The 21,371-nt window shown below is 40.3% G+C and overlaps 1 protein-coding gene across 3 annotated transcripts in view; it reads right to left on the bottom strand.

Annotated features, from left to right (window-relative positions):
- The window catches only part of LOC118098944 (phospholipid phosphatase-related protein type 5), a 100,375-nt gene that overhangs the window by 8,259 nt on the left and 70,745 nt on the right, over positions 1 to 21,371 (bottom strand). For all 3 annotated transcript variants that reach the window (XM_035143220.2, XM_035143221.2, XM_035143222.2), the window contains 3 exons: positions 18,239 to 18,489; positions 8,666 to 8,842; positions 820 to 954 (listed from right to left, as the gene is read on the bottom strand). In XM_035143220.2, the coding sequence (XP_034999111.1) occupies positions 820 to 954; positions 8,666 to 8,842; positions 18,239 to 18,489 (563 nt within the window). The remainder of the gene's footprint in view (positions 1 to 819; positions 955 to 8,665; positions 8,843 to 18,238; positions 18,490 to 21,371) is intronic.

Here is a 21,371-nt window from a genome sequence, read left to right as displayed (position 1 = left end):
ATGTTTGTGTAATTTCTTTTCATTTTTAGGGTAATTAAATTATGTTATGTACCTTTAAGAATGCATTTGTTGTAAATTAAATTAAATAGACATAATTTGGAAAGACAAGTCTTGACACCAGCCCTGTCTTTATGACCAGTCGATGAAAACGCTCCCTGGTTATTATATGAATGTGATATCTCAGTTTTTCCTTATTAATAGAAATTAAAAGAAAAGATTCTAATATTGCGCTTTCACTTTATCATTAGGAGGTACTGAATGTAAATTATTTTGCATTGTTGCAACCTGGGAAAAAAGTGAAAAGGTCTGAATACTGAATGCTGTTTATATGATTTTATTCAATAAGTGAAGCTTCACTCTGCTGCTACTGACACTAGCATCATGTCCCATACACTGCTGAGTCACTGCCGGTCACAGGTTACATTTAACTTGACTTAAGCTTTGTTGCTACAACAAAGTTTGCTTTATATTGGAGAATTTATAATCCCATGTAACACTGTCATCATACACAATACATTTATTTTCTACTCATATGAGAAGTTATTACACGTAATCGCTGCTTGGACTTTGCTCCCTGGTCACATTTAGTTTTCTGTCTGTATATGTGACAGTTTTGTCAGCTGCATCAATCTCATAAATACTCGTCATTTTTTGTTTGGAAAAAAAAAATTCAGACACAGGAAGATGATTCACCCATTTCGAATTCCAAGCTCTAATTGTGTGTGTTTTTAAAGAGGGGAAAGAGCACACCAATGTGAGATGATGTAAACTGTTAATTATTGAGGCCAAACACAAGGTGTGTGTTGTGTTTGTACCGACCTGCGAGGCGATGTACTTCTCCAGAGGACTCTCCACCCGGCCCATGCTCAGCATGGCTGTGTTGGGCCGCTGCTCCATGGGGGACTCCTCGCTCAGCAGTAGCTTGCCTTTGAAGTTATGGACCACACACACCACCTGCAACACACACACAGCAAATATGATACACACACACACACACACACTTACACGTGGCACACACACGTGACGCCGATATAACTTATAAGGGAGATGTGAGTGTAACTGAATTTAAAGCACTGACAGAGAAGAGTGGTTCAGTTGGTTTAACAGAGTAACCCAAGTATGTAGGTCACATATGTGTGTATTGGATTTGTCCTGAGGGTACTGCTGTAGCTATGATGGATGGGGGTGTTGCATCAGCTCCTCTAATAGGGACCAAAACTTGCCTTTGAGGTTCAAAATGAAATAAGCAATTTCAAGTTGGATGAGCACAGATGAGATACATAGAAACTGTGAGGGCTGGTACAATGGAGTCCTCTGCACTCTGCAGAGCATGGTGTCCTGGGAAGTTGTTTGGAGGTTCTAAAACTCCCCAAAAGTGAATCACACAGCAACTCAAGGGAAGCAGATCTACTTGTATCCTTTTTATTTTATTTTACTTAATTTTGAATTATCATTTGAATAACACAAATATGCAAACAAGCAGGACGTGAACACAAACTTAGACTCTCTGCCCTTATCATATAACTCCAAGAGGAATCCAGGAGGTGTGACTGGACAGAATCAATAGGGAAGAGGTCGGGGGGGGCTGTGAGGGGTTCTTTATGCCCTGTGTCCCACATGTTGATGGTGTAAGGTCAGTATGACTAAAACTACTTGATAAATACCTTCAGAAGTGCTGTTGCAGCACTGTGGACCTGCAACAGTTTTTATTGTAATTTAAAAAGCACATCCGTTTTTATGGAACAGCTCCTCACAGGCAAAATCAAAAATATTTCTACTACATTCACATCAACAACAAACCGAACGATAAGTTTGTTTTGGCTGAACACTAATGGAGAGAGGGGGGGGGGAAGGGGTAGAAGATGTTGATGAAACAGCTGCTCCTGTGTGGGCTCCAACAGCTGTAACAGCACATCTGTTCAAAACAAATAAAACCAGTTCCCTCTTTTAATGACTTGGCAGATTGGTGTATATCTTATCTACTAAACTGTTTAACAGGCAGTGGCACTGTCACGGCACAGCAAGAATTAAGGGGGTGAACCTGACTGCGGCCGAGACCTTTCTCTCTATAATTGCCTGGTTGTTTCCCTTTCAAAATGTTGGCCCTGGAGTAGATGGCTGACCTGCCTCTTGCCCAATGTCAGATGGATTGGCTCCTACTCAATGTTACCCTCAAAAGATAAGCAATTTAGATAATGGATGGATGTTTCCCTGTAATAGTCCTGTGCTGTTCGGAACACAAATCCTGGTGCCGTCTTTTGTCAACACTATTTAGACTAATCTCTGTCAATCACACAATGAGATGCCCCGGAAGAGCAGGGTTCATTAACTGAACCTTCATCCCTGAGATAAAACGCTGCCTGGTAAACAAGGAAATCAAATTATTAAAAATATTGAAAGTATGACAAAGATTGTGAATCTCTTTATATGCCTAAAATGTTCTCATTTCAGTTTCCTGTACTGAATTTTGCAGAGGTTGTGGTGCTTCAAACAAATACATTTGTAGAGTGAGTCGTCTCAGTGTCTGCAGGTAAAGGTGTTTTTAACTATCATGAATGACTGCACTTGTGGCAGGATGAAAAACCTGCAGTCAGAGAAAAGGGCAAAGTGCAATCATCGTACAGAGATACCGGCACCTTGTTCCAGTTGCTCCTTGAACACATTCATAACAATGCACTCAGATGTCCCCCTGAGAAGAGACACAAGTGCTCAGTGTGTGAAGAATGAAGACAGAAAGCTTTTAAACATCCTCACACCTGTCACATCACTTTGTGAAGTGGCCGACATTGTCAGACTGTGTTTTGGAAATTTAGAAGACCCCCGCTCCAAAAAAGCAGTCTCTCCCAGCAACCTGTAATTAATGGAACAATGCACACATGGCATATGAGTGTACATTGTTGTTGTCATATGAGGCTGACTAGAAAAACTTCTGGTGATGATTGGACATATCTGCATGATGCTGTATTGCAGTAGACAATTGTAAATGGTAAATGGTTTTGTATTTATATAGAGCTTTTCTAGTCTTGATGACCACTCAAAGCTCTTTACAGTACATTATTAGCAGCACTTTCTTGTTCTATGAGGGGCAATTCGGGGTTCATCTTGCCCAAGGACACTTCGGCATGCAGATGGGGCAGACTGGGGATCGAACTGCCGACCTTGGAGGACGACTGCTCTACACCTCAGCCACAGCCGCCCACTGTGTATACATACATTTTATGTGCTGTTAATCTAATCCCATCAGTGTTACCGATGCATATGCAACATTACTGATTCATTTTACTGTAACGCAGCAAAATCCATATCATGAACAGAGGTGTCATTCTTTTATTGCGGTTACTAAGTTACTGTTGGGAGAAAAGTGCTCTCAGTGTTCTGCTGAAAGACTTGATCCTGAGACCTGTGTGAAATGTTAGATAAACTTGTGATTAGCTCCATGTTCTTAAAGAGTCTGCACAGTTTTGAAGGCGTGAACTTAGTGTATAGAATATTCTGAATAAATACATCATACATTTTCTTCATTTGATGGCATGGAATTTTCTTTATTATTCTTTATCTTCATTTTAAGAAACTTCCTGCATCACAGCTGATAATAACATAACCCAGATTGCAAATATAATAGTTTAATTATTGGGGAAAAAAAATTATATATATATTATATTGACAAAAAAACCAAGGATACGTCTACACTTACAGATCATGGAAACTAATATCTTTTACCAAAACAACTGTTAGCAGTTTAAGGATCCTGCGATCGCCAAAATGTTGCTATATTAATCTGCCTGAATATCTATTTTCTTTTCTTTTTACTATAAGAGGCCCAATTTTAAATAAACTCCCAAGAACTAAAACCAGAGTGTTAAGCACCATAACCGCCCCTTCAAAGGATTTATTGTTAACAATGTATCAGCTGTTTCTTGGAGGTTGTTCAATTATAAAAGCATTTCAATCTGCAGTTTGGTTTGATGACGTGAGCTTTTTTCCCTCAAAAGTTGAGGATAAGTGATGCTTGAGCCACATTGCATAGGAAAACCCCAATTAGAAACAAATCCCTATTAGTCTGACATCATTTTATAGTATGTGATCTTCTGCAGCCACCAGACTCTTAAATATGCATTCAACATCTACAGATCCTGCCTCCTTCCTTCTGTTTTCCCTAGTGAGCGATATGCTCATCTTAGCTTAACTAATCAAAAGGTTAACCAGACAGATATTCCTACCCCTTGCTGCAGAGTGTCTTGGACCAGAAATAAACAGTTTATCCTCTAAGACATAAGCCTAAACCAGCAGGACACAGCCTCAGCAAAAAGAAGATAGGAGCCAGTCTGGGATTTCCTAGTCACAAAGGGTCTAAGGTTTCCTCAGGAGCCACGGCCCCATGCACCACCCTCCACTGGAAATCCACACTAATATTAATATTACTTAAACAAACATCATTAAACAAAGGTTCCTCAACAATGTTGCCATATATCTTATTATAGTCTCTCTCTCTTAGCCTTTTAAACAGTTCTCCAGGCTCGAATGACAACAACAGGGGCTTTGTGTCATTGGACAGATTCTTCACTCTGTAAAGAGGAGCGAAGAATTGCTGTAAAAACAGTAGTAATCGGGAAGTTCTGCAACAATGAACTGGTCCCAGAGCATGGACGCAGTCAGGTTGTTAATTATTAAGGTCCTTCCCCTGTAGGATAACTGGGGCTGGACCCACATCCATCAATCATCTAAAAATCATTACTCTGGAAGTCATTGTTCCCCAGAAAGACACCTAAATATTTGAAATCCTTTTTTGCTCCACTGCTGCCCTGCTAATAATAATAACAGAGGCTGATATATGACCATCACACTTCACAGAAGACGCCTGTTCATGTAATGGTGATTTCCGTTCAAGAATTTGAACATTACTCTGTTTGGTTATAAAAACAGTGATGTCATCTGCATACTATGACAAGCTGAGTGTATTTATCTTCTGAAAACCTCAAAACTTCCTGCATGCAATGAAAGCAGAGGATTATACAGTATTCACTACTAATGGCAGTGTAGTGTTGTTCAGCAGAGCCAAACATTAATGGAAGTCTGTGGGAAGAGGCTGAGTGAGGGGTTGTCACAGACCCACTCTCTCTCCAGAAGCCCTCTAGTCACAAAGAAAGTACTGACCTTTCTCTGTCAAATGCAAGAGCAAGAGCGAGGATAATACGAAAAGAAGAGGGGGAGATTATCTTCTGTTGCTGCTTTCTTTCAGCTGCTGTGAGGAAACATGCTGTATCTGGGGCCCAATAATCACCACTGTGTGTCTAGTACATGATGGTGTGCAGCACAGCTGTGAGGAAGAGACAAGCCTTGATACTGAAGTCTTAATGAAAGAACATAAGCTATAAAAAGCATTAACAGCCACACAACCAAGACAGGCAATTAGGTGTGAATGTAACTATCACACTGCAGTGCGGAGTGCAGCTGAACCCTGACCCTGCCAGATGTTGTTCTCTGATACCACTGGATCTTTTCTTCATCTCTGGCTAACATCTAACTTTATTGCCAGGCCAAGAATAATCTGACTTTTGTTTTGTTTTCAGAACATGTATGAAATAATCATATATATCTTTCTGTTATAATTATCTTTAATCATTCATTTTTTAAGTTAAAATGGTTAACTTTAACTTGCCCCAAATTTGCTTTGCTGTCTCTCCTTAATGCTAATGTCTATGAATTACATTGTTACTCTTCACGATTATTTTTAAAACACAAAAATGATTCAAATCGTTATTGAGCCATGCTAACAGCATGACTGTCAGGGTAGCAATGTCTCGCAGAGTGTCTGGGCTGAAATGTTGGTTTTCTCAGTAATATTGTCATATTGGTTTTTCTGGAGCATACTCTGTTAAGGGCCGTGAGATAAGGCATGCTGTGTTGTACATGGGTGTGTTTTTTGCTTGGCAGCCACTTCAACAGCTGCCAGGAAAATATTTCATAATAATTCATTACTTGTGTTTATAAAGTGCAGCTTGGAAAAGATAGTCATGTTGCATGTGCACATGTGTCTATTGAACGAAATGAAACCTGCAAGCTGCAAAAGCATTGGGGACCAGTCCAGACTATATTTAGGCATAATAACACTCATCTTCTTCTTTCAGTTAAGGAGTTTTAAGATAAAAAAGCAATGGATTGGCATTGAGTCTATTAAACATTACATTTAAAATGTTGATTGGGCATACTGTATAAGCCAGTATGGACACATACCTCTCTGTAAATAACATCATAACATCACATCACCAGAATATTCACCCGAGCCACAGGATAAAGTGTCATTTTTAAAATGGTTTAAAGTATCTCTAAAAATATAATTTTTATATTCTGTGATTTGCAGAAACAAATAAAGATTCTTGTTAAAATCAAATTTCCCCCTGACTCCCATTAACAGCTTGGGGAGAGAAAAGAGCAATATAAAAATGAAGGAAACAATTATTGGGGGTGTCTGGAGTCCTCTTCTGGAAAGAAAATGTAATTTAACAGCCACCTGCAATAGTCTAGATGACTTAGAATGGGGCTAATATGAAAACCAAGAATGCATAAACAAATTATTAAAACCGGGAAAGGGGAGATAATCAGGAAAGACAATTATTATTATTAGAAGAATAATTTTCATATCTGAAATTATATCCATAAACAATTTGTTAGCTAAAATGGTAAACTATATGCTGCTAGGATAAGGATAAAGAAGTTACATAAATAAAATAGCCTCAGATCACATCACAATATGATTTGGATAATCAAACCTGGTTTAACTATATTAGACCCGAGGGCTACTTTTCTCTATTCTCACAAGACATCCTCAAATGCAACAAAATACAAAGTGTTTGGATGAATGAAATGAAAACTACAGCAATAACTGCTCTAGTTGTACAATTACACAGGAATGAATCATCATAACTTAGATCATCATAACTTGATATGATTAAACTGATCATTTTACCTGCATTATCTCAAATTAAAGACAAATGGAATGCGGTATCAGAAGTTCACTTTTGCTCAAGACTTAAAGGGAAAGACAGCAGCCCTTACAAGGTGCAGAGGGCTGGATGAAAGGAGAGATCATTATTGTATTCAAAGTCTTCAAGTATAAATAAGCAATTTTCATTTTCAAGATACTTTCACTATGAGTAAAAGCCCTTCTATTTGTTTCTGTGCTTAGTTGAGTCTACTTAATTAATAATGGGTTGGACGGAACTGCCTCAAAGAGAAGACTAAAACCGTGAAGTTGACATCATTTGTAATATGAATATCAAAGTATAGTAATCATTTGTTTTGCAACCAGTAAGATTGGAGACATGATCCACAGTCATCATGGTCATCATATGGTAAATTATCACATGATCATCATTAAATGGCATTATTACCAATTAATAATAATTTATTACATATACAGCGTGCAGGGTATACATTGTAGGGTGTTGACCGAAACTCGGTTTCAAATTAGACCCGAATCCAAAATGCCAAGTGCCGGGTACCCGTAAAAAACAATAGAGTTTCAGTTCTGCTTATCGGTTCCTAAACTGCAAGGACGCTGTATGTATCTGCCATGACCTGTCCAGGTGATTACGTGCATGGCTAACGTGGCTGAGATGAGCCACGATAAACGGTCAAATGTCCGGTTGCACATCGAAGCTCACCAAGCATTTAAGGCAGCACGGTGTCGATGTGAAAGACTGTACAGCATTTAATGTCCTGCTGTCTCCGAGCCAGTGTGTCATCTTCAGCTAGCGCTAGTAGCACCTCGCTAGCACCTCCAGTTGAGCTAGGGAGAGCGAGCCGTGATGGCAGCAACACACCGTTCTCGCTGACATTCAAAGGAAAGCTGACTAACATGACTTGTATGAATTATGTCAGTAGGTTTCCTATAAATAAGACGTACAAAAGTAGCTCAAAACAGTATTATCCACAAATGGTTCAACTGCTACTGATTCCCACTGTGTTGTTATGGAATATATGAGAGATTCATATTCATCACAGATCTTAAACTTTCTCAGTTACTAGTGATACACAGTTGGGTTAAAGACATTGAGCATGTCTGATAAGGCTCTGAGAAGAGTTGTGCGGGTTTTCTTTTGTAATGTTGCCTGTCTACCACAAGGCGTTACTGCTGCTGCCCCGGTGGAACATGAAGAACAGCTACTGTGCATCGGTCCAGTTCAATAAAGAGAGTTTTGTTATCTAAACATTTGGTCTCTTTTTTTTCCATTTTGGAATCGAAATGGGGAATCGATAAGAACCGGAATCGATGAACAGAATCAGAATGGGAATCGATCAAATTTAAACGATAGCTAACCCTAATAGATTGTCCCTCTGATTTGTTACTTGTATTTGTCAGTTGCTGAACATAGTAATCATTGATACAATCCTCTGATTGTGGGGACTGTAGGATGACATACATTCAATTTTACAAAGAAAGAAGTAGGGTGGCAAAACCATGACTTGGCTGCCCCGAATTGAATAATGGTCATTTGCTCCACTTGCTCTATGATTATTAGGTTAAATAATTTGCCAGCTACCATGTGACAATTTGTATTATCACAGTGTTATAATTAAAATACCATCAACACAGCAACCTATGATGTCTCATATGTCTAATATCACACCATCACCGCTCAATGTTTGTGGATGCGAGGCTCACCAGGAATGCGGCAATGGCTGTGCCGATGATAAAGCCAGCGATGACGTCCGACCAGTGGTTGCGGTATTCAGCCACGCGGTTCAGACCGGTGAGGAAAGCCAGGCACATGAGCCCGAGAGACAGCACCGGTTTGGCCAGGCGAGTGCCCTTCGCCTGCACCGTACAGGTCACGTACATCTGCCAGGAGAGAGAGAAGCAGGGATTACATCACCTGAATGGTTTGAACAGTCACCTTGTGTCAGGAGCAAAGGTTGAGTCAGCACAGTGCTCTTTTAGAACATCTCCGAAGGAGGTGGATGGATGGGCAAACAAACCATGTGACTTTGACACAGGTATTTTCTTTAAACCATGACATCTATTATTTATAAACCATAACTAGTTTTTTACCTTAAATTAAACCAAATCTTATCAATGGCAGATTAAAAAAACAGCGATCACGTAAAGGAGCAGATGTTTAGTAAAGTAGTTCAGATCCCACAGAGCAGCAGCACCAAACTTTGCTAAAATAATAACAGCACCTCAAATTGTTTCTATCAAATGACCTTAATCTAAAATGGTAATAAATACAGATCAAGTGACTGCATCACATCTACCATCTAGAATGCATTCCGTAACTCACCAAGGGAAACATTAAGTCTCTTCAGGTGGAATAACCCATCCTGTGTCTGAAACGTAACGGTTCAATGCTTTGTGAGGAGAGTGATGTATACTATCTGTGTCAGCGTGCAGACTGAGACATATTGATGAAAATAAAAGCTTCCCTACACTCATAGTGTTCCTCTGAAAATCTACTTTATTTTTACTTTGACTTTCAAGTATTCTGAATTTACCTCCTTAGCACCTAATGTTTTATTAAAAACTCTGGTGAAATGCCACCAGACAGCTGTGTCTGTGTGTAAATATGAGCCGATATGTTAAGGCTCTCCTCAGGGCATCTTTCGATTTTCTCCCCTGTATTTACAGAAGTGCTGGCAGATCTGCCACTGGAAGTACAGAATGAAAAAAACCTCTGAGGGTGAGAAAAACAAAACAACAAGAACGAAGCAGATGGAGAGTAATAGACAGACTGAATACAGATGAGTCGAGGAGACAGAGTAGAAAGAGAGAAAGAAAGAAAGAAAAAAGATGGTGCCTAAAGGGAGACAGACACAATAAATAAGTTCAGTGAGGTTGAGAGAAGAAGGGAAAAGGTGACAAGCACAAAGAGGAGGTGAAAGGATAAAGCAGGTAAGAGAGGGGCAGGAGAACTGGAGAGAGAAAATTTGAGTAATTGTAAAAGAGGAGAGGAGAGGAAGCAAAAGATGAAGAGAGAGCAGAGAGCAGGGCAAAAGGGGAAACAGGAAAGATAAGACAACTTCCCCTAATCTTAACTAAGTAATGTGAGTGCAAATATTGATTTTGTATTTTGGACACAGATACACTGTGACCGAACAATTTGTTCTTTGTCTTTTTCATTATCAAAGATCGATGAAGAAAACATTTTTTTATCTCATCCTGACTGTTTAACAGGTCGTACCGGCTGTTGGTGACTAATAAACATACATGGCAAAAGACCATTTGTGAGGGAAGAAGCTCCACTCTACACCACTGTCCACCCATAGTGAACTAAGATTTTCTGTGGATCCGACACACTGAGGAGTCTTCTCTTCTAGATATCTTCAATGTCCAGATATTGGAATTGATATCGGGAAGGGAAAATGGTATCGCAACCTCTCTACTAGTGAAAAATGAGTCCGAAGTAGGACACCCTTTCATAATCATAAAAAGTGTCAATTTAGTGTCTCTATGTCTTCTCTAATGTCTAACTCAGTCTATCACTGTTTGTTTCTCAACAGACAAGAACATTGGAATTTGATGTTTCTGCTGAAACCCAGGATTACTGTACATGCCCTTGTATTTAGGGACGTCACGATATTAAATTTGGGTTCCACAATTATTGTCAGAGGAAATATCACAGTTTCACATTTTTTACAATTATCGATACTTTAGAAGGAAAAAGACACACAACAAGCAACATATAGCTAATAATATAGCTTATGAACTAAAATATTTATTATTATCAACTATATCGACTTAGATTTAATAGTGTAACGTTTGGCTATGTAAAGGTAATTTATATAAATGTTAATATTAAGAGAGAGAGAGTGAGCGACAGTGTGCTTCAGCCGCTGCTTCGGAGCTGGTCAGAAACTGAAAGTAAACAAGGATTTCTCCTCTCTCTGTGATGTCCTCCGATGGAGTTTTCTGGCCAGCTTTGGTAGAAATAAGGCTGTTATGTCAGTTCCCTCTTCTCAACTAATGTTTCAGTTAAGTGGCTCGCACACACAAACAAGCGCACCACAAACCCACAAGAAACCGTGACGTTATGAAACCGCGGTAAAATCGGTTAATCCTTACATCCCTTCTTGCAATTGCACCAAAGTTTAAAACATATATTTACATGGTAGTAATAATATGTTTAAGATTTGTGAACCATTGTTGTCAGGACAAATTCTCATAGTTATGTACCACTACCTCACTCCATAAAGAATACACTAAACACTGGCAAAGGACTTTAATCATTAGGAAACAGAATCACACAACATGGATGTGATTTGTAGGGACTCTGCACTGAAACGTCACAGGATAGAGAAGAGGAAAGAAAATGAAGGGGACAGAGAGGACGGGGCGATGATTGTAGGGTAAAGAGAGGACAAAATAGGAGGGGGTGGGGGGAGTCCACATCTGGTTCTATCTCGTCCCTAATAAAGAGAGGGGAGAGAGAGAGAGAGAGAGAGAGAGAGAGAGAGAGAGAGAGAGAGAGAGCCTGCAAGCATCATCCTCCTCTCCTGCTCCTGCTATTTCCTTCTCCTCCTCTGACCATCTGGGCCTCAGTTGAGCTGCTGTAAATAATATATCCTCATCATAAACACAACCAGAAAGCACGCCGTGAAATCACTTCATTATTTATCATTGCATCAATGTCAATTGATGAGTCTGTCATTTTCAAGTTGTCAGATTAAAAGAGTTAAAACAATCTCGCAGATAAAATTCACTGATTTTCTTTTCTTTCGTTTCTCTCTTCTTCGTTGATCTCCACTTCCTGTGCACTCGCTCACAGCATACACTGTATATAAAGATTGAAGTAGCATCTCCGCTCACTCCCACTGTCCAGAAATGACGGCAAACTCATCATCACCATCTTGTACCAAATACCTCAGGGGATCGAATGGAGCCGCGATATAAATGTAAAAAATCACTGTTACATTTCACCCAATATTGAACAAAAAATTAAGCACTTGAGCGTGCATCAATTTATTTTACACATATTTTGACTTTTGTCCCATCCAGTATCATGGGGGAGGGTTATGAACTATAGTGGCAATCAGGTGGCAATCATGGCGCTTTGGCTTCGCTTTTGGGAGCTGTCATTGTCCTTGTAAAGTCTCATGACTTGCAATGTGTTGCTTAATATTCTATATGAAAAATATATACAAATTATAAACAGCCACATCTTATTTGACTGACAAAATTCTTAGTCTTAGTTTTATAAAGTGTGTCACGAAAGACTTCACAAAATGTAATGGTTTGATTTCAAGTTTAAGGCGTGTTATGTGTCTTTTACTGCAAACATCTCTGATGGATTCTTGGATAGAAACTGAAAACATTGTGCAATAAAGACTCATTATTGTCCAAGAACACAATCAGCCACACTGAACTCAATGCACACACACACACACACACACACACACACACACACACACACACACACACACACACACACACACACACACACACACACACACACACACACACACACACACACACACACGTTTGTACTTCTATCTTAGGCCACTCATAGGCATAATGCATTCCCTAGCCCCTTACCCTAACCTTAACCATCCAAACTAAATGCTTAACCCTAACCCTTACCACAACCTAATTCTAACCCTAACCCTAAAAGCAAGTCTTAACCCTCAAACAGCCCATTGAAAAAGTGAAGACCAGTCAAAATGTCCTCATTTTCCAAAAATATCCTCACTCTGTAAGGTCTATGCTGAAAATGGTCCTCACAAAGAATTAAGAACAGAACACACACACACACACAGTCCCGCTGCCAGATATATTCATTGTGGATTAATCCTTCTTTTTACAATAGTCCCCAGCAAATCTGAATAAAGGTCTTATAGAAGTCAAACATGAGCAAATATCACACAGCCTTAACCTCCACTGGTGAGCAGTTTTTTGAACAATAACTATGTGATACATGCATCCTAATATCACATCTAGCCTTGTTGTAGTGTTGAGATATAAACCCCCAGAGTAATTGGAAGAAGGGGGGGCAGAGAGCGAGAGAGAGAGAGAGACAAATATAGACCAGAGAAAACATCTATGTTTGGGTCTAATCAGTAATGCGGCTTGTTAAGGCAGCAGACAGCCTCTAGGGCCTAATTGTATTTTTTCATTAATTCACAATCTCCTTTTAGGCCAGATCAAATGTTTCCATTTCTCTCCCTACACTTAATTTATTCCTCATTTCTTTTGATTACTAAAAATATCATGCCACTTGCAGAGATGTATGAGAGGTGCTGTCAATGGTTAAGGGTCTGTATTTTCATATCACTTTTCTAGTCTTGATGACCAATCAAAGCGCTTTACAGTGCAGTTTTTGCCTTTCACCCAATGTGCAGCACTTTCTCCGTCATACATCACACAGCCATCAGGGGCAATCTGGGGTTCAACATCTTGCCCAAGTACATATCAGGGGGAACGGGGGATCACACCGCCGACCTTCTCGATGATGGATGACCCACCTCCTGAGCCACAGTGTGAGACCCGCTTATGAATATACTCAGTTATTAGTTCATGGCTTCAGTTTTTATTCCAACTGTTTCAAAGAAGTTAAATACCAATGTAAAGAGAATAAAAACGGATCAAAAAGATCTAGTGTTTAGTAATTATTATTATTTTGATTCTGCTCCATCTCATTTACACTTCAGCTTTTTTTTTACATCCCAGAATACTGTCAATTTAGGATGTGTCTTAAAGAAATTAAAAGTACAGATTTCCAGGCAGTACAGGCTTGGAAGGGATGGATGGTCCAGTTTGACGGTGCACAATTAATCGTGTAGGTGTTGATCTGTTAGCAGTACATTTAGGGGGTCAGGGGTCCATATATCGATGTAGTCACATCTGTCATATTAAAGTGATATTCTTTATAATATCATAATGACAAAATCGGCCAAGCGATTTCATCAGTTTCAGTTGAAGAATAGCATTTTGTGTATGTGTGTGTGTACATGTGTGTGTGTGTGCATGTTGTATGTTGATCTTCTCAGTAGTCACTGGTTTACATGTGTGGATACACTGTACACTACAGGTACTGGCAGTACTCTACGAGATGTTAGATCTGTATTATAGTGGTCAGTGTGTATCTGTGGCCTTTGGCTTTCGAAATATATTCTGTGCATGTCCCTGCTCTGCGGCCATGATTCACATTATTCTCACAACTGTCAGGTCTGACTGGTCATACTGTGTGTGTATTTGTGTGTGTGGGTGTGTGTGTGTGCACCCTTCCTTCCACGGGTCAAGGTGATATCTCCCTGTGAAGCTTGTGGCTTGTATGAGCTGTCACATACTATCAATGTAATACTTTGATGCACAGAACAACTAGTTGACCTCTGTAACACACACACACACACACACACACACACACACACACACACACACACACACACACACACACACACACACACACACACACACACACACACACACACACACACACACACACACACACACACACACAACCATTAATAGTATATATTAATGCTTCTCGATTGGACCTCATTTCACCTGAGACTGCTCTGGTCAACTTCATTTGTCTTAACAGCCTTTGCCGGCGTCACAGGACGCGTGCTCGAACCTATATTTCCCATTTAATGTCAGACATTAGCAGCTGTTGGCATGCCCACTATATCAGAGGCTTGTCAGCTAAATGGAGAGTGTGACATGAAAAATTCAATCTGGGGAGATGGGGCCGAGCAGCTCGTCCTCCGCTCTGCCATGTGTCAGGCATCAATCTTTGCATCTTGCCAAGTTCAAACGGTGTCCTGGGGGGGGGGGTCTGCTCATACAGACACACAGCCGCTGAGCTGTGGAACCAGTTGTGGCTGCTGTGTTAATATACTTAGGCTGATATAAAGAGATATTTCACTCAGAGCTTTTTTAAGTTAATTTTGACACAGATCTCTTCGCAAGATATAATGTTGTTTTTTCAAAAGAAGCCATTCAGAGAGGTAAAACTCTGACATGTTGGATGTACGTATTTATTATAGCCTTATACTGCACCCATATCTATCAATAACATATATTTATAGTATTCATGTTAGTAGGGAGTCAACAGAAAATCAGCAGGGTTCAGCCAGAGAAAGACTGATACATGCATGTTATTATTTGTGTTTTTGGTGCTAAATGATGAACAAGGCATTGAGGATATATTTTATAGAAGTAGAACTTGTACAACTTAAAGAAAATGTTTTGTGTTTTAGCAAGAATTCAAGTTTATTTTACAACTGCATGTGCTTTACTTTGTGAGCTTTAAAGCAGATGTAGGGATTCACTTCATTCTTACTATTCAATATCTTTATGCAGAATTTTATAATAAGGTGAAAACACTGTGGGAGCCGGGGCTGCTGTGTAGCTTGTGATGCTGGAGCACACAGTTAAGATTGTGCTGGCTACAGCGCAATACATTTTGTAACTTTGCTCATGATATTTCACCAGCATGGAGAGCATTTATGTTAACGCTGTGAATATATGGTTTCTTGCAGATGCTTGAAAATGCCTTCACGACTGTCTTATCTTTCCTGGTGTGCACAGGATGATATGTTTCTGGCTCATTTTGAATAAGAAGAAGGAAAGCTGAGTAGTGATAGCAGCATACAGAAAAATCTGACAGGCCTTCAAAAAAATTATTATGTTAAGAGATGATGTCACAGAGCAGCAGTGCTCGCTCTGAGTAGAAATACCATGGCAACAAACTAACTAAAGCCGGGACAACAAAACAAGCTGAGACCATCACAGCTGGATGGAACGCCTATGGTGAAACACGGTCCTATCACTCACACACACACACACACACACACACACACACACACACACACACACACACAGTCCCTGTCAGTCTATAGATGCTACTCTGTATAATCCATACCTGACAACAAGCTTTGCCATGCACCCTCTCTGCACGCTACCATCACTGGTATCCACACAAAACGCAACAGTTTTGGACATGTTGTGGGGAATGCCGACATGTTTGTCCAAGTTCTTTTAAGATCAATATTTTTTTTAAAAGTATCTATATATCTATCTAAACATGGCTGCCTGGACTAGGCTGTTTGCTTGGCCTGTGCTGATGCTGGTTGCAGCTTTCTTTCTGTAACTGTAAAGGTGACCTGCAGTAATTGAGCCGCAGCAAGTAAAGTGCACAGGACCATGAAACTGCTGCTGCTGTTCACCCTGTTAATTGGTGAAGCTCGACAGATCCCCAAACTGGAAAATCAGTTGTCATGCTGTTGTCATCACATACGTTGATGAGTCCCAGTCACTGCTGCAACAGAGCGCTGGTCACCTGTTTATTCAAAGTTTTTTAATAAAACATTACTGTCATGCAGGGACATTGTTTTGGACCCAATGATTTATACCTGCTCTTGGTTGAAGTTAGAACATGACACAACCTTACAGCCTCCATTCAGGCCAGAATCTTCTAATAAGCAGCCTAATTTTGAGTCTCCACATTACTGTTACATTCCCATTTGAATGGAGTAATTACAACCTCATTTCGATAAATCCTCGGGTTCAGCAAATGTTGTACGGCCCTGGAATTGCTGTTAGGACCGAGCCAATGAGAGTTCGAAGAGGGGTAATCTTCATCTTCTTTGTCCATGTGTGCCTCTCTCTCTGTGTGTGTGTGTGTGTGTGTGTGTGTGTGTGTGTGTGTGTGTGTGTGTGTGTGTGTGTGTGTGTGTGTGTGTGTGTGTGTGTGTGTGTGTGTGTGTGTGTGTGTGTATCATTGCTCTGTGTGTATGAGATTCTATGTGTGCAAACTGCATGTATGCCCTCAATGCAGAGCTTACACACACAATGGCCTTTGCTAAATGACCTAGATAACGGAAGCAATCTGCTCCCCCCATCATGCAGGGAGTCACTGATGGTCCAAATCTGTCCATCGCTCATGGGCACTCAGGCAGACGCTCTCTGGCTCTCTGACACAGAAAATCAAAGCAATAAGACCAGAAGCAAGAATCAGCGTATTTCTGGAAATGTTTGATTTGTGTGCTTTCAGAAAATATCTGCTGCTGCTCTGCTCTCTGCGGGCTCAAACTTACAAGCATGTTGGATTTGTGGTCAAAGTGTGATGTGAACAGTTAGTTAAAATTCCACAAAGGACTCTCTAGTCTCTGCAGAGAACATCTGAAGATCTGGATGGATCTACAAGTCCACTTCTGCTGGTTCAGAAGTCCTTCCATTTCAAAATTATTGAGGTCACTTTGCTCCTGGGTGGGGACACCATGTTGTGAAAATCGTCCCACTGGATAATAAAGTCATGACAACGCTGGTATTACTGATTACACCAGACAAGAAAAGTTTTGACTCACTTTGATCTGTAACGTTAGATTTGGCTGCAGGCAAACCTCAATTGAAGGTTTGTTTGTGTGTGTGTGGATTAGAATGTTACCTCCACCTTCATTTGACAGAATTTGAAGATTGACTCATTAATGATATCAGGTTCCCTTTTGGGCAAATGGCTGCAAAATAGGGGTTTCTGTTTTTAGCTTTGACACCAACTTAATAACAAGTGTTTCACAAATTTGACTTTTTATTGTATTTGACGAGTGTAGGCGTTAATGCGGGTACATGAAAATGAACCAAATAGGTTTATGCATACAAAAACCTCAAGCAGACAGTGGGGCTGGTGGGCATGTTATGTAACTAGTGTGTGTCTGAACACTGTGTAACACTGGTAACACTGGCTCCCGTGGCAACCCCACTCCTGGGAACACTCAAAGCTCTAGAAACAGATTCATACCCTGGCCATGATCTGCACCACAGGTTTATGCCTACAGGCAGCACCTTGGAGTTCATGGCTTAGTTTTTGTCCATGCAGTGTGAATGTAAGGACCTTAAATACAGGCATAGAGGTCCATCTCACAATAATGGGGGATATTTGGGAAATACAAGAGAAGAAGAAAACTGAGATTGTGGGTATTTTTCAATTAAGTGGCACTTATTCTACTTCTACCAAGCAACAAACTTGCATTTGGAAGGAATTGATTTTTTTAACTACCAGGTACCTAATATTGGAACAGTTATCCTTTAGTAGTAAAAAATGCTCATCTTTTAAGGTCTAGTTCCAAGATTGTTACTCTCGTATTCCCTACCTATATACTGCAAGTACAGTATATGTGTGGGCCAAAGGTATGGGAGAAATGATGAACCCATAATGTTTTGGTTTTCAACAAATCACCGTGAGTAAGAGTTCCTTTATTCTAACCCACAGTATAAATGCAGAAGAAGAGCAGAGTCACTTACAGCCAGGTAGAGTGCAGCGTACACACTGAGCGCGGCCTCCTTGGACGGGAAGGTTTTACGGGCTCGTAGGATGTCGTCCTGGTTTCCCGTGCAGGCCTCCTGGTGGCTGATGTAGCGCAGAGCCTGCTGGCAGCCCAGTGCTGTGTAGTTTGGCTTACAGATCGTCAGGAAGTAGGGGGCCAGGTTTCCCGTCACTACCTGGCCTGCATTGACAAAGATGTCAACGGTGAAGAGGCCAAAGGTGTAGACTCCTGAGAAAGAAAAGAAGATGCTAAGCGGATGGACTCATGTGTTCCCATCAAAAAGGTGAATTATTATTTTATTATGAATTAAAAATAAGGAGCCGTGTTAGCTGTCCCAACATCAGAATCTTCCACTGTCTATAATCCCCCATATATTACACATTCTCTCTATGAAAAGGTACTTTTTATATCTGCCTCAACTGTGGCTGTTCAGCTATATTCAGGAACAACACATCAATAGAACATTAATTCCCAGCCCTTAATATTGATGGTCAACTGAGAAACTTGGAGTCTATTTATAGTGTCTGTTAGAACTAAAAGTGTTTCCTTAGCACTTGTGTTGTGCTGCCACGATGGAAATAGGTCCTCAGTCCAAAGCATTTACTGATGACATTACTGTGGAAAGTGAGCAAGGGCAGAAATGATCTGTCAAATAGCAGACTGCTGTCACATACCACAGAAAACACAAAAAGACAGTTTGAGAAATGCCCATCAAATAATTGTATACACTTTCAAGAGTATATGACAGTAACAATAATTTTACCCATGCAGCATCTTTTGAAAACAAAGTTGCAAATTAAAGAAAATATGAACCGGGACTTGAGATTGAGTTTTTTTTTTTAAATAAATAATTTTAAGAAGACATCAAAAGGAGGAAACTCAGTTTGCCTGCTTGTCTCCAAGGAACTTCCACAAGCTACACCCTCTGTTGAAGTCCTTCACTTTCATGACAAAAAAGCTTCTCATGTGGAGTCCTTTCTCACACTCTCAATCTGTATGCTAAAGAACATCGAGGGTTGTGTCAGCTAGACTGTGTCTCATTTAATCTATTTCTATGTAAATTTAAAAATGACAGTTTTGCACATTTGTGTTTATATACAATGCTCTTCTTATGTGCCAACAATTTTTTTTATGCACAAAACAGATTTAACTTGCTCGCACAATCATCCTGTGCCACTGCGCTTTACTTGTAACGTTTCATACAAACCACTACAGTGAAAAGGTGTATTTAATGCACATACTCATTGAAGTACATTTTTTTTATTCTATTGCCTTTTATATTTCTTTATTCTCTTGTCTACCTCATTCTGACGTGCCTGCTGCTGTAACAACAATAAAGTTTGATCTTATCTTAAATGAAATCAGCTCCACTGCACTGAGGCGCATTACTCCGCTGGTCAACAAGTGACTCTGCTCCTCTGATGCTTTCTAATCACTCACACTTAGAACTGATCATTATAAAAACCTGATGAATTTATATTTATGTTCCTGGATAAACGGGGCGTCGCTTCTTCTGCAACAAAGAAGTTAAAACACAGCGTTACGTCGTAATCTGCGGGAGGAACTTCTGTCTGCAGGAGTGTGTATGTGTGGCGTCTGTGTGTGTGTGTGTGTGTGTGTGTCAAAACATGCATGGAATGAGTTCTATGGAAATTACTATCAAGGAAAACTTATATCGCGATAATTATCTATACCGTTTTATCGCCCAGCCCTATGCTAATGTGGAGATTTTTTAAATGAAACACTCAGTTTTGCTGGTTTGGTTTCAGTGTTTACCATTATCACACACCCAGCCGTGTTAAACTGAGGCTGGGATGTCAAATAAGCTGTGTGTGTTCATGAGAGGAGCAGCCATCCTCGCTCTGCCTGCTAGTTGCCATGGACCTCACCTGCTGTCATGTTTACACTGGGGACATGGAAGTAAGATGCAGCAAACTCTCTCTAGCTCGCACTCTTATATTGTCGTGTAGACTGCAGGTCTGTGAATCCCAGAGCCAGAGAAAAGAATATTCACAACACACCCACATCAGGAAAAGTACACCATGCCTGGTGGTGTGGAGCAGTGCAAACTATAGAATACATGTCTTTACCAACTGTTAACTTCTACACCATTTGGTTTATTCTTTCTCATTTTGTAAAGGTATATATATGAGGCAGATGGCCACCCACAATGGGTCTGGTTCTGCTAAAGGTTTCTTCCTTTAATGAGGGAGTTTTTTCTCTCCACAGCCGTGGGCCGTCGCTCATTGTGGGAACCGCTGGGTTTCTGTAAATTTTTTATAGTCTTGACCTTGATATATAAAGAGCCTTAAGCTAAGTATGTTACGATTTGGCATTGTACAAATACAATTGAATTGAATTGAAAGTGTGTTACGAGTAATGCTGAGGCAGCAATTATTTTTTCCCTCAAAACGGTTGTGTACAGAAGCTTCTGAATCAGTGTGACGTCTTGTGTGAAGCTTGGCTGTCTCCCCTCTTCCTGATCTAAAAAAGACACACTGTGTTGGGACAAAGCAAAGTGCTTCGCAAAAAACAAGCATGGGACATAAATCATTTAACCTACTTGTATTTTCAGTGTAAATGTTTCCCTCCAACACCGCACACAGTCTGTCTAACCCACAGGAGAGACTTGCTCTTCCTCACAATATGTGACACTGTCTATAGAGACACAAAAACCATCCCCTGCTGCTCTCCCAAACCAAACACACACACACACACACACACACACACACACACACACACACACACACACACACACACACACACACACACACACACACACACACACACACACACACACACACACACACACACACACACACACACACACGTCACCTAGTTGCCAACATCCTGTCATTCTGTTCTTAACTAAACCAGTCAGGCTTTATGTCTCAGTGATTGAAAGCCTTTAATAGGAAAAATGACTTCCCTCCTACAAGAGCCCAGCCCTCTGTCACACTAAATTACCAATCCCCATGCTTAGTCACACAACTCTCCCGCACACTCGGAGAGAGGTGTTCACGTTGCCACAAAGACACACTCTTTCCAGGACGCATTATTTGCTGGTACAACAACAGCAGCTTTTCTAGTCACTGTCAAGGGTTTGTGCT

Source organism: Hippoglossus stenolepis, chromosome 19, assembly GCF_022539355.2.
Source record: "Hippoglossus stenolepis isolate QCI-W04-F060 chromosome 19, HSTE1.2, whole genome shotgun sequence".
Taxonomy (NCBI): Eukaryota; Metazoa; Chordata; class Actinopteri; order Pleuronectiformes; family Pleuronectidae; genus Hippoglossus; species Hippoglossus stenolepis.
Note: the sequence above shows the minus strand (reverse complement) of the source record. Positions and strands in the feature narration are given on the sequence as shown.